Here is a 13,552-nt window from a genome sequence, read left to right as displayed (position 1 = left end):
AAGAAATTTCAAATGCAAAAGGGGCCAGGCTTCTCTAGCTTTTAATAAATAGTGGAGCTGCTGTCTACAGTCAAGCATTGTGCACTTGCTGTCTACTCACCACTCTCTTGTCCGGGACCCTCTGGGTAAACACCTTATAAAGTCTCCAGCTCTTCCCCAGAATGGGGCCAAATACCAAGGAGGTCCCAATGCACAGCATGGACAGTCTTACCTACAGGTGCAAGTGGATAGAAGCAAGAGTCATGTGAGGAATCTTTGTTGGCTTTCCACGCATTCTGATCTGCAAAGCCTCAGTCCTACAGAGAGCACAGGGTAGATATGGACCTCAGTGTCTAAGCATTCCGGAGAGCTCCTCCGAATGTGCCCACACAGAAGATAAAGGTAACCACCACCCACAGGAGCAGCCGATTTAAAAACTTGTCAAAACTTTAACATTATAATAGGACATGCAAACGAAAATTTTAAAACTTTACCTACCTGAATGAGAGTTTCCATTGAGCTTCCCACTAACACATCTTGATCTTGAATTCCAAAGAGGTAAGCACTACTGTAAGTCAGACAACTGCCCAGTAAGGTCACAATGTTCAGATTGGGACTGGACATCTTCACGATCCTAGACGCAATCAGGAAGATGGACCTTACAGCATGACCCCTTGTTTAGGGTGTGGACAGAACTTCCCCACCCCCAAAAATCTCCATCGCAACTTCAGAGAAGGACCACTGGGAAGAAACCACTTTACAGCCCTGGGTTAAAAACTTGTTATGATTTCTTTATATTTACTTTCAAAAAGAACTAAATTCTGGTACTTCTTTCTTATGTAACTCCAAGTCTTTTAAGAGAAGCCTGACTTCTTAAAAACAGGTGGTATCGGAGAAGAGTTAGGCTTTTATCCATGAGGTCTACAGTTGCTAAGGACAAATATATGCAGCTTAGTGAATAAATAACCATCAAGTAGATACCTAGAGAGACAGTTTGGAGCTTTTAGAAGTGAGCTGTAAGGTAAACTACTAGTTGGAAAAAGGTTTGGGTTTTCTTTTCATATACTTTATCATCAACTTTAGTTGATACGCAAATTGTTTTCCTCCCCTACCTGACCAAGAGAAAAAGAGGAAGCAGGGATTGACAGCAGGAAATTTGGGAAAGGTCTTTTCTCCAGTAGTTTCAAATGAGGTTAGAGAGCAGTTTAAAGACCAGAGGGAGACTTAGAAAATCAGGGTGCCAGACAAACCCTGGGCATCAACAGAGGCTCAGGGCAAGGTAGAAATGTGTGAATTGGTTAACCAAAGGGGAAAACTAGGCCTCCGTTGGACAGTGACTGGTAACAATTAAGAAGTAAAAGTAATAATTACAAAGGAATGTAATTGTATTTGAGAGTTACAGTCTAAATATTACATGCTACGCAAATGTAATATTTATACTAATAGTCATTGATAATTACACTTAATTATGCTTTTATTTTAAATAAACTGAGGAAGAACGCGTTCTTATCTGTGCCTCTTGCTTACCACACCTGCTGGTCTACCTTAAAGGCCAGAGCCAAGGCTAAACCATCCACTTGAACCCGTTGACATCGAGTCAATTCCAACTCATAGCAACCCTATAGGACAGAGCAGAACTGCCCCATAGAGTTTCCAAGGAGTGGCTGATGGATTCGAACTGCTGACCTTTTGGTCAGCAGCTGTAGCTCTTAACTACTGCAGCCTACTTTAATAACAAAGTACCAAGGAGGCATTAAACAAATGTCCCTGGCAGGGCTGAATTTGCAAACGTCATAACCACCATGGGCCCAATTTGATTACTTTGCGGCTGACATTGTAATTATGTTCTATACACAGGAACACCAAGACTCATGCCCCAAGTACGGCCACCACAGAGACTTACCCTGTCTTGGAGCAAAAATGTTGATTTTTTTCCCTTCCTCTAAAAGTGAGAACAACTTTTATGCACTCCCTCGTAAAATAACTAATAATACCCCACTCAAAGGGTTCTGGAGGTTAAGTGAGGCAATATAGTAAACTGCTTAGCTACTATGGCACCGAGTAGGCATGTCGCCAACATTAGCTGCTGATGTTATTATTGCCACCATCTTCCAGACTTTTCCTTCTTCCCTTTATCACCTATACTCAATCAACTGCCAAGTTCTTTCACTTCTTATTTCAAAATTTGTCTACGAGTTTGCTTTCAGTTTCCATTCCTGTTACCACGTTTACCCAGGATACCATCACGTTAAGGGCAATGAGTTTGGAATTGGCTGTGACAGGTCTGAATCCTGGCTCTGCCACTCATAGCTGTGTGCTTGGGGAAGTCATGTAACTCCTCTGGGCCCCTGTTTCCTCATCTGTAAAATGAGGATGATATCATCTTTCCTATCCACCCCACAGGTTATTGTGAGGGTCAAATGAGGTGTGTGCCAAAACTCTTTGCAAAATCTAAGGTGATGCAAAATATTAATTTTTAGATTTCTGGAGTAACCTTTGGCTCTCTGTAGCACCTGTTTCTCCCTGTCCTAATACTTTCTGCACTTTAGACTTACTTTTGTAAAACATCACCTTCATCACATGGCAAAAAAGCTACATATATAAATAACAATTTCTTATTGTTTACCTTATTACATCTCCCATATCCAAATTTAAGACCTAGCCCTAGCTTCTCTATCCACTTTTCATTCGGGTTTGCCACGTCTTCAAATTGTGGACTTATGGAGAGTAGTCTTCCCCAGTTTCTTTGTCTTGCCACATAAACAGGGGAATATGTGGTAAATATTAACTACAGAAAAAAGTACGATGCTAACCAGTGGCTTCACAAAGCATTTTTTTTAAAAGAAAAGTAATACCTTAACAAATGTTGAAATGTATTACAACAATTAAAAAAAAAAAAAAGTAATCACACGCGAGACCAGTGCTGATGCTGATGTAGAAAGGAGGGCACCGCTGGCCTGTGACTGGCCGCTCAGTGCAGTCAGAAGCTTGGGCAGTGACCTAACCACTGTCATTTTGGGTGGGCTCCTGAAAGCCTAGTAAGTGTGGCCAACGTACCCCATGGCACTCACAAGCTCCTTGACAGAAGCCATGGATATCTGACAGTGGCCTCCTCACCGAACAAGTGCCCAGGTTTCACGGCCGCACATCTGTGTTGTCTAGATTGCTGATGGGCAGGCCTCCTTCTCAACTCTTCTCTGGGCCCGTTTGATTTGAACAGCCCTGTATATCCAAGTCTCCTTTGAGTACTGCAGATTTAGAATTCCTCCCCTCCTGATTTAGCTTAGGACGACTCAATTTCATCATTGTATCTGACAAAATGTACATTACATAGCCTTTGTATCTGAGACACTGATGTGAGTGCGTTTTTCAAATGGACATTTTATGGACTTGCATATGCATATTTGGGTATTTTTTCTGAACAATGTTACTGAAAACTTACTCCCTCACCCCTAAAAAAAAAAAGTGAATGGTGGATGTGCTTATTTCGTTTGCCACCTGTGAAGTCGCTGGGGGGTGAATCATCACTGATTCAGCAGGTGAATTATGTACATCTGGGGAGTGTCTTTGCCACTTTGGTAGGAATTCAACCACCCATGTCATTTATATTTTTCTATTGAACTAAAAGATAAAGCTTATGCATTCTGAATACTTTAATCAACCACAAACCCACATACCTTCCACAGAGCAGTATATTATATACTTAATTATAAACAGCCATGCCATCTAGACTAGTTGTGTTACATTTATGACTAGATAAAAGCCTTGACTGGATTACTGGCAGTGAGAAACAAGGTGAGATTTTTTTAAAAAAAGGAAAAGGCTTATATAGTGATGTCATTATCTTTTCTTTTTCATTTATTGATGGGCAATGTAAGGCTCTCTTGATTTTTCCATTCTCAGGTAACGTTTCAATACATATAAATAAAGTATCTGTCTATATCTGCAGAGTCTGTATAAACCTTGATTATCATTTCAATAGTCTGTAATGAATTAAAATGCTTAAGGGACATCCACCAGCTCACAGGTAAGACATTTTAAAAATCTTTGTTGCTCCTTGGAAACTCTATGGGGCAGTTCTACTCTGTCCTACAGGGTCGCTATGAGTCAGAATCGACTTGACAGCAATGGGTTTGGTTTTTGGTTGGGTTGTCAAATGCTGGTTTCTAAACTCAGAGGTTTATTGTGTTTGGAATTATGGAGGATTGGCTGGCCATCCTGTGGTTTCTTCTCAATGATGGTTAAGGTCTCCTTCTGGTAACGTGGCTTGAGAAGGGGGCAAGAAGGTAATTCTTGGCTTGTGTGACTATTAGAAAACTTTAGTAAGATGTTACAGGGCCATGCTTTCTAGAATGCTACATGATACACATGGTGTCTTAGTCATCTAGTGGTGCTATAACAGAAATACCACAAGTGGATGGTTTTAACGAAGAGAAGTTTATATCCTCACAGTTAAAGTAGGCTAAAAGTCCAAATTCAGGGCATCAGCTCCAGGGGAAGCCTTTTTCTCTCTGTCGGCCTTCTTCTCTTCGGTGTTCCCCCGACTAGGAGCTTCTCCACGCAAGGACCCCGGACCAAAGGACGCACTCTGCTCCCGGCACTGCTTTCCTGATAGTATGAGGTGCCCCTGTCTCACTGCTAACTTCTGTCTTTTCTATCTCAAGAGATTGCCTCAGGACACAATCCAGTCTTGTAAATTGAGTCCTGCCTCACTAACACAACTGCCACCCATCCTCCCTCATTAGCATCACAGAGGCAGGATTTACAACATAGAGGAAAATCATACAATACCGGCAATCATGGCCCAGCCAAATCATACACACATTTTTTGGGGGACATAATTCAATCCATGACACATGGTATCACTGAGCTTTAACATTTTTAAAACCGTATATGAATGTCTTTCCAAAAAGCGTTTTAATAAAACAATTAAGATTTACAATGTGAACATTTATTGACTTTCTTTTTCAATCCTCTGTTTTTGATCCATGCTACAATGGGAGCATAAATTTATCTCATCTGGATAAACTCCAAACAGCTTTATCATAATGTTATCTGGTATGTTTCAGCAAATCTGACTTTTTTTTGCTATCTTGCTTATTTATAATATATTAGGTTCAAAATCTGAACCCAGTGCAAATTCTGCACACATTAAACTAATGTTTGTGTGACCTCTAACTGTTATATTCAAACTCTGTATCATAAGGGCAGGAGCCTTCGTGATGCAATGGTTAAGCTCTTGGTTGCTAATCAGAAGGTTTGAGGTTCAGACCCACCCAGCAGCTCCGTGAGAGAAAGACCTGGCGATCTGCTCCCATAAAGATTACAGCCTAGGAAACCCTATGGGGAAGTTCTACTCTGTCACATGGGGTCACTATGAGTTGAAAATTGACTTAATGGTACTTAACAACAACAACATCGTAAGAGTTAGAGCAGGCTGGGCCACCAAAATCTCACCTTGCTCTGCAATTTCACTACCTTTTCAATCTTCAGAGTTTTAAATTCTTTAATCATAATGACTTCACTTTATTCCACTTCAAACACTCTCCCAAGGGCCACTCCTGGGTCTTATCATTATTCAGAGTTGTTCCACTTCAAAATTTTTTTTTTATTGTACTTTAGGTGAAGGTTTACAGAACAAATAGTTTCTCATTAAACAGTCAGTACACATATTGTTTTATGACATTGGTTAACAACCCCACGACATGTCACCCCTCTCCCTTCTCGACCTTTTTTATTTTTATTTTTTGGTGAAAATATACATTGCCAAAGATATACCATTTCAAAAATTTCTACATGCACAGTTCAGTGACATCAATTACGTTCTTCCAGTTGTGCTGCTATTCTCACTTTAGATGAAGGTTTACAGAACAAAATAGTTTCTCATTAAACAGTTAGTATACATGTTGCCCTATGACAATGGTTAACAACTCCACTACATGTCAACACTGTCCTTACTCAACCTTGGGTTCCCTATCACCAGCTTTCCTGTCCCCTTCTGCCTTCTAGTGCTTGTCCCTGGACTGCTGTGCCTCATTAGTCCCGTTTTGTTTTATGGGGCTGTCCAATCCCTGGCTGAATGGTGAGCCTCGGATATGACTTCACCACTGAGCTAAAAGGGCGTCTGGGGGCCATACCCTTGGGGTTTCTCCAGTCTCTTCCAGGGCAGTAAATCTGGTCTTTTTTGTGTGTGTTAGAATTTTGTTCTACATCCTTCTCCAGCTCTGTCCAGAACACTCTGTTGTGATCCTGGTCAGTCCACCTCAGAAATTTTAAACACCAACATCGCACTGTCAGACCACAATCTGTCCAAAATTTAGCTCCTAGTCTTCCGCCTCGAACTTGTTCTTCCCAGTCTTCCTCAGTTCAGAAAATGGTAACTCCATCTTGCCAGTTGCTTGGACCAAAAACCTTGGGGTCATCCTTGACTGTTGCTCACCACCCACATCCAATCTGTCATAAAATCCTGTTGGCTCTATCCTCAATATATATCCAGAATCCAACTGCTCCCCACCTCTGCTGCCACCACCTTGATCAAAATCATCAGAATTTCTCATCTGGATTATTGCAATAGCCTCCTAGCTGGTTTCCCTACTTCTACCCTGAGCCCTCTTAAAGTCTATTTTCAACATAGCACCCAGAGTGAGCCATTAAAGATAAATCACATCATGGCATGTCTCTGCTCAAAAACCTGCAAAGGTTCTCCGTCTCACTCAGAGGAAAAGCCGGAGTCCTTACCAGGGTCTACAAGGCTTACACATTTGGTTTCCATTATATCTTCACATATTTCCTACTTCTTCCTGTTGCCCACTCCACTTTAACCTCACAGGCCTCCTTGCTGTTCCTTGAAAACATCAGGCACTCTGTCATGGAATGAATTATGTCCCCCGCAAAATGTGTGTATCAGTTTGGCTGGGCCATGATTCCTGGTACTGTGTGATTTTCCTATGTGTTGTAAATCCTGCCTCTGTGATGTTAATGAGGGAGAATGGGCGGCAGTTATGTTAGTGAGGGAGGACTCAATTTACAAGATTGGATTGTGTCCTGAGGCAGTCTCTTGAGATATAAAAGACAGAAGAGAGCAGTGAGACAGGGGCACCTCATACTATCAAGTAAGCAGTGCCGGAAGTGCGTCCTTTGGACCGGGGTACCCGCGTGGAGAAGCTCCTAGTCCGGAGGAACACTGATGAGAAGGCCAACAGAGAGAAAAAGCCTTCCCCTGGAGCTGATGCCCTGAATTTGGACTTCTAGCCTACTTTACCGTGAAGAAATAAATTTCTCTTTGTTAAAACCATCCACCTGTGGTATTTCTGTTGCAGCAGCACTAGATGACTAAGACGCACTAGATGACTAAGACACACTCGCACACTTCAGAGCTTTGAAGCAGCTTTTAACCCTCATGTCTGCATAGCTCATTCCCTCTCTCCTTTCAAGTCTTTGCTGAAACGTTATCTTTTCAACATGGCTATGATGACAACCCCGTTTAAAATTACACCCTTTCTCCAGCATTCCAAATCCTTCCTATCCTGCTTTATTCTACAACTTCCCCACAACCACAATAGTACTTATTACCTTCTAACACATTACATAATCTACTTGTTTATTATTATTGTTTATTGTCTTCTCCTCCAGATTAGAATTGTTCATGAGGTACTCCCAGTACTGAAACACTACCTGGCACTTTGAAGGTACTCAGTAAATATTTGACGAATAAATGAATGAATGATCGAGTTTCTTATCCTTCTAGCCCTCTCACACTTAACTCCTAACACGTCTGCTCTGTAATGGTATACAGACCTCCAGTTTCTTGGTCCTTTCACTTCCTTGCAGTCTATCAGCCTCCTACTGGCCTCTTTTTTTTTCTACCTAACTACAAACTCGTGGTTGATCATCTGAACTGTTCTCTCAACAACATCCAATTTCTTTCCAAACAAACCTTTTTGCAACTGCCCAAAAAAACTCGGATCAATTTTATAACCCATTGTCGGCTTTCATATCCAGGAAGTTGAGAAAATTACACAACCTTGCAGATTGTTGCTACCAAAACTGATGGTCTTCAACGTCTATCAGCCAAGTCACTGTGCCACTAGTCTATCTTTTCATTTGTTGTATGAGAAACCTCTTAATATGTTCTTCGTGAGTGACTCAGCTCATTGGATTCAAAGAAATAAGAGCACGTATCTGTCTGGATGACGCCTGCAGTCTAGATTCAATGCCCTCCTCTGTGTTCTTATAAAATCCCTGTGTATATGTGTGTCAATAGTTGTCCCATTATATTACCAGCTTTTTATGTTTGTCCCACTAGACACAGTTTCTATACCTCAAAAACCAGGCTGTTACTTCAGTCCCTAGCACAGTCTTTGGAACACGGTGTTCCGTAACCATTTGTTGGATCAACCAATGAGTGAGTGAATTCATTAATGGATATATATATATATATATAAGGCCTATATTTTCTTCTTTTTTGTCCCCTTCCCCAATCTCATTTTTCCCTGGCAAAGCTCTTCTTTATTAGGTGGAAGGATGAGTGTGAGGCAGGTGTGCCTACTGGCTCTAAAGTGTCCCTGGCCAGAGATCACTGCCAGTTGGGGGAGAGTCAAGAGCTGGTTCAATGCCTGTGTGTTAAGACAAGAGAAATTTTAGATTGTCAGCTTAAACTTTCTGTACTGCCTCAGGAAGTAACATTGGAGGTTTAGAGGACCACAGCCATTCTGGGTAACTGTAGGGGCCCCAGGGATCCCCTTGGTCCCTCCTGGAATGGCTGAGAACTCCCTGGCACTACTGAACACAAAAAGGTAAGAGAGCCTTTGCGGGCTCTGAATGCTGTAAACTTCCATAGATGCTGGGTTGTGACCACTTGGCAAATCTCCATGCCTCAGACACTCACTGATAAACCTTGTTGTCTGGGTAAGACCCTCCTTTGCTTCCTCTCTCAGCTGGTGCTGAAGAGGGTCTAAAAATAACTGAGAGACAGGATCCTAACAGAATGCTTGTGAAGCTTTTTGCTCTCCCATTCTCTTTGTTTCTAGAAAAGCACAGCATCATGGGGATGGGTGTATTCACAAATGCACACACACATATGTGTTCACTTGTCTCCAATGAAATCAGGCCACTGGAAAGATCCCTTTCCATTGGCTAAATTCCTCCTGGAGAATTCCCCCAGGAAATGCTTTTGTCCAATATGTCTTTTCCATCACATGTTGAGGGCCAGGCTGGTCCAGTGACATGATGACAGCCCTTGTCGAGCAATTGATGGATGAGACCTCATCTTCAGACCACACAGATTACAGACTCCAGCTGACATCTGCATCAGAGGTTAACATGCATCCTACCCCGTGGTTTCAGAGCCTGCTGATCTTGGATTGATTTCCTGCTTGCAGCTGGGCTAGGAAGCATGCCTTCTTTCCACATTCTTGCAGTCAGTAAATTATGTTTTGTCCTGAGCCAGAACACTCGGCACTGCCGCTTGTCCTGGGTGGGCCCAGCCTCTAAATCAGCCTGCTTTCCTGTAGCCATGAGTGCTTGCATAGCTCTGTTTTACACGGAGAGAGTGAGCCCCTTTCCCACTATTCTGTCAGTGCAGCCCTGCAGGGGATGAAGCTGGAAAGGAACTGAAAGAACAAAGACATCTGCCTGCGGAATAGTTAAATGGTCAGCAGTGGTTGGATCTGAAGAAATCTAAGGTCCCTTCTGGCTCTTCCCTTCTCAAGTTATTCCAGAGGCGAGTTTCTTCTTCCCCCTTTCATTGGCTTATTAATAAGTTAGTCACAGTTTGCATTTCTGGCTCTCTGCTTTAACCAGAAACAACAGGCTGACCTGGTTAACAGAGATGCGGTAGAATTACATCCCAACTAATCAATCAAATAAAATATTTAGCTATTAAGTGCAAGTGTAAACTTGCTAAATCTCTTGCCCCCAAATTTCCTTTTAGCAGATGATCTCCATGTCCCCAGTACATTATCTTTTTAATGATCTTCATGTGTCAAACATTAATTCAGCAATTCCTAAAGATCTACTTGTCAAGGTATCAAGAACTGGAGATAGGAAGGCAAATGAGATGTAATCTCTGTCCTCAGCTCATTAGAACGCCACCTCCCTGGTTTCTAACCTTTTCACTGCAAAGACGATTTTCTTATTCTTTCTTTTTCTCTTTCAAAACAGAATAAAATTTTAATTTAACATTGGCAGTTGTTTTCTCAGTGTCTGTTGGGCCACTTAAAATCTGTGTATATAAACATGTATATTATAGACATTACATTAAATATGTAAATCTCCACATAAATTTCAGAATTCATAGTTGTTCTGGACTATACACAGGCCTACCGTGGACTGCCAGAAGAATGAACAAACCAGTCTTAGAAGAAATACAAACAAAATGCTCCTTAGAAGCAAGTATGGCAAGACTTTGGCTCACTTACTTTGGATATGTCATCAAGAAAGACCAATCGCTAGAAAAGGACATCATGGTTGGTAAAGTGGAGGGTCAGTGAAGATGAAGGATGCCCTCAGTGAGATGGATTGGCACAGTGGCTAGAACAATGGACTCGAACATAGCAATGATCGTGAAGCTGGCACAGGACCAGGCAGTGTTTCATTCTGTTATACATAAGACCACCATAAGTTGGAGGTGACTTGGTGGCAACTAACAACAAGCATCAAAATATGCATTCTTGAAAATATTTTAAAAGCTGAAATATAGAAATTTAGATGTAAGACTGTGATGGTTAAGATCGTGTGTCAACTGGGCTAGGTCACGATCTCAGTGGTTTGGCAGTTATGATGTAGTTTAGCAGCTATGTAATGATATAATCACCTCCCTAATGAGATCTCATATAATGTGATCATTATGTGATAAGATCTGCTATGAGCAGCCAATCAGTTGAAAGGGAGTTTCCTTGGGGGTGTGGCCTGCATCCTATACATGTGGACTTTCTGGCAAAGCTCATTGGTTTTTGCTTGCTCTGGATCCTGTAGCTGGCTCCTCATCTGACCTCTGTCTGGTTCTTGGGACTTGAGCTAGCAGTTTACCTGCCAATCTTGGGTTCGTCAGCCCTTGCAGCTATGTGAGTCAGGAGAAGCCTCCAGCCTGACCTATGGACTTTGGATATTCCAGCCTTTACAACCATGTGAGACATTTCCTTGATATAAATCCCTCTCTCTCTCTCTCTGTATATATATACACACGCTTCACTGGTTTTGCTTCTCTAGAGAACCCAGCCTAAGACAAAGACCAAATAACCATTTCCTCATTATAACTGCTCATGTTGAGGAATGGTAGTGAAAAAGCACACTGACAGACTCAAGATTAGCTGGTTATAACAAAAACCAAAAATCTCTAAAGGGCACCCCTACTGGAAAGGAAGCTTGTGTAGCTTCAATTGGGAGCATTATGGCTATACTCTATATTGATTTAAAAAATTAGCTTCCAAATACATTTTTTTTGTGTCTCGTGCAATTGTAATATATTTTAAATGCCAGTGGAAAAAACACTAGAAATACAAAAAATTCTTTCCTCTCATAGAATTTAAGACCCTAGGGAGGTTGTAGGCATGCGTTAGAATTTACGAGGCAGTGACATCAACTTCCTTTTTCCTCTTAGCTGCAGGAGAGGGCCTCAGGCAGTCCCTACCAGGAGACTTGTAGCATCTCCAAAAGGGCAGAGCAGATGTCCTGATTTTGTGTAGGGCATAAAGCACAAGCTCATTTGGCCACATGAAACATCCAATCACAGGGATTCTGCTGTTAAACCAGAATATTAGCATCTACCAGGTGAGATGTAACTTGATCTTTTTGAGGCATAAAAGATTTGCCTGCCATACTGGGGAAATTTCCTTTCTCTCTTCCCCTTCTTTCTCATCCTCACGTTTAAGGAGAGAACTTTGGGTCTTATTGTATCTTGGAATATGAGAAGAACCTTGAACAATTCCAGCTGCTGGAATCAGTCCCCACTAGGCCAGAATCTGGGAATTCATGATTCTGGGATTAGGTTTTTCTCAGCTTTGTACCCATCAGCACATCCTACAGCGTCCTGAACCAAGTGGAAGCTTATCAAGTGTTTGTTGCACTGGATACATCATTAGAGTTAGACGGAACTTAGAGACCCAGTGCTTACAGGAGACAAAAGGGAGACAGCTGTAAAGGCAGAACTACTTGCTCCCCACCACTCTGTCCCCAACCAATTGCCCTGGGCAGGATTTGAGTCCTAGGTTTCTGAGGAAAGCAGCTTGAAAAACCAGTGATCTGATCTGACTCCCTCATTTTACAGATGAAGGGACCTGCATGTGGTTTTACAACCCAATAGGAACCACATTGAGACAACTAATCCAGATATCCTACTTTGGTTCCCTCCAGGGCCCTCTTCACTGCCCCCATAATTTATCCCAGCTGCTTGGGCCCCTGTGTCCATCCTACTGATCATCAAACCTCTGCTAGGGGTCTTCTTGACACTGGTTTCTAACCTCCCGCGGTAGTACTGGTAGGGTTAAGGGTTTTCACCTGCCTCCTCAACTGAACATTCTCAAAGGCCCTGTTTAGTCGGCAATATCATCAAGGGGAAGGGGACAGTGGTGGTTCAGTGGTAGAATTCTCACCCTCCAATGGGAGATTTGGGTTTGATTCCCAGCTAATGCAGTTCATGTGCAGCTACTATCTATCTGTCAGTGGAGGCTTGCGTGTTGCTATGATGCTGGACAGGTTTCAGAGGAGTCTTCCAGACTAAGATGGACTAGGGGAAAAGGTCTGGAGATCTACTTCCAAAAAATCAGCCAATGAACACCCCGTGGATCACAATGGTCCAATCCCATTGCGCATGGAGTTACGCATGAAGTCAAGTTGCGCGCAGACTCGATTGCAGCTAATAACAAAAATCAAGAGAAGACAGGGAGGAAGTCTTGAGTCCCCCGGAGACAACAGCCATCTCTTGGGCTGCTGGAGTCACAGAGCCTGCACTGTCATCAGCTGGGCTCCGCTGGCCCCTTCAGATTCCAATTGCTGGCTTGGATCTTGGACCTTGGCAGAGTTACCTTTGTGATTCCTGGCTTTACCTACTGGCTAGAATCCCGCACTGAATTCTTGCTGCAATCAGCTTTGGTTTCTTGGTTTCCATCATTGTCTAGTGTGGTGGCCTGGAAGTGTCTGTTCTAGGCTGTGACAAGTTGGATATTCTGTCCTGTAGTCTGATGTAAAAGGAACAACTGATAGATAAGCTGTGTGTCGAAGCAGCTTTTGTAGATTAATACTGAGGTAACATGGTACTGTGAAAAGAGGACAGGCTTCGAAATCAGACTGGCTAACTTTACTAGCTGTATACAGTGGGTCATTTGTCCAACTACTATGAGGCAGTTTCTTCATCTGAAAATGAGAAAACAGTATTTACCCTCAATACTTGTGTGTTAATGGTATTTACCGAGTGCTGTAAAGGTTAGAGATTATTTATCTAAAGTGCTAAGCACATAAAAGGGATGCAATATAAAATAACAACTAATTTTAAGTTAAATTACCTAAATTTACACATATAGGGACTAAGTGCTGATATGACGATGAGTCTGAAGTCCTAAAGTACCTTCAAATCATC

The 13,552-nt window shown here is 42.2% G+C and overlaps 1 protein-coding gene across 2 annotated transcripts in view; it reads right to left on the bottom strand.

The window, feature by feature from the left end:
- GPR156 (G protein-coupled receptor 156) overlaps window positions 1-13,552 on the bottom strand; it is a 99,034-nt gene that overhangs the window by 29,536 nt on the left and 55,946 nt on the right. For both annotated transcript variants that reach the window (XM_004373651.1, XM_012554768.1), the window contains exons 3-4: window positions 478-613; window positions 101-211 (exon numbers count right to left, since the gene is read on the bottom strand). In XM_004373651.1, coding sequence (XP_004373708.1) covers window positions 101-211; window positions 478-613 — 247 coding nt within the window. The remainder of the gene's footprint in view (window positions 1-100; window positions 212-477; window positions 614-13,552) is intronic.

This window comes from Trichechus manatus, unplaced genomic scaffold (assembly GCF_000243295.1).
Source record: "Trichechus manatus latirostris isolate Lorelei unplaced genomic scaffold, TriManLat1.0 scaffold00026, whole genome shotgun sequence".
Taxonomy (NCBI): Eukaryota; Metazoa; Chordata; class Mammalia; order Sirenia; family Trichechidae; genus Trichechus; species Trichechus manatus.
The sequence above is the reverse complement of the archived record's forward strand: the minus strand, read 5'-3'. Positions and strand labels throughout refer to the sequence as shown.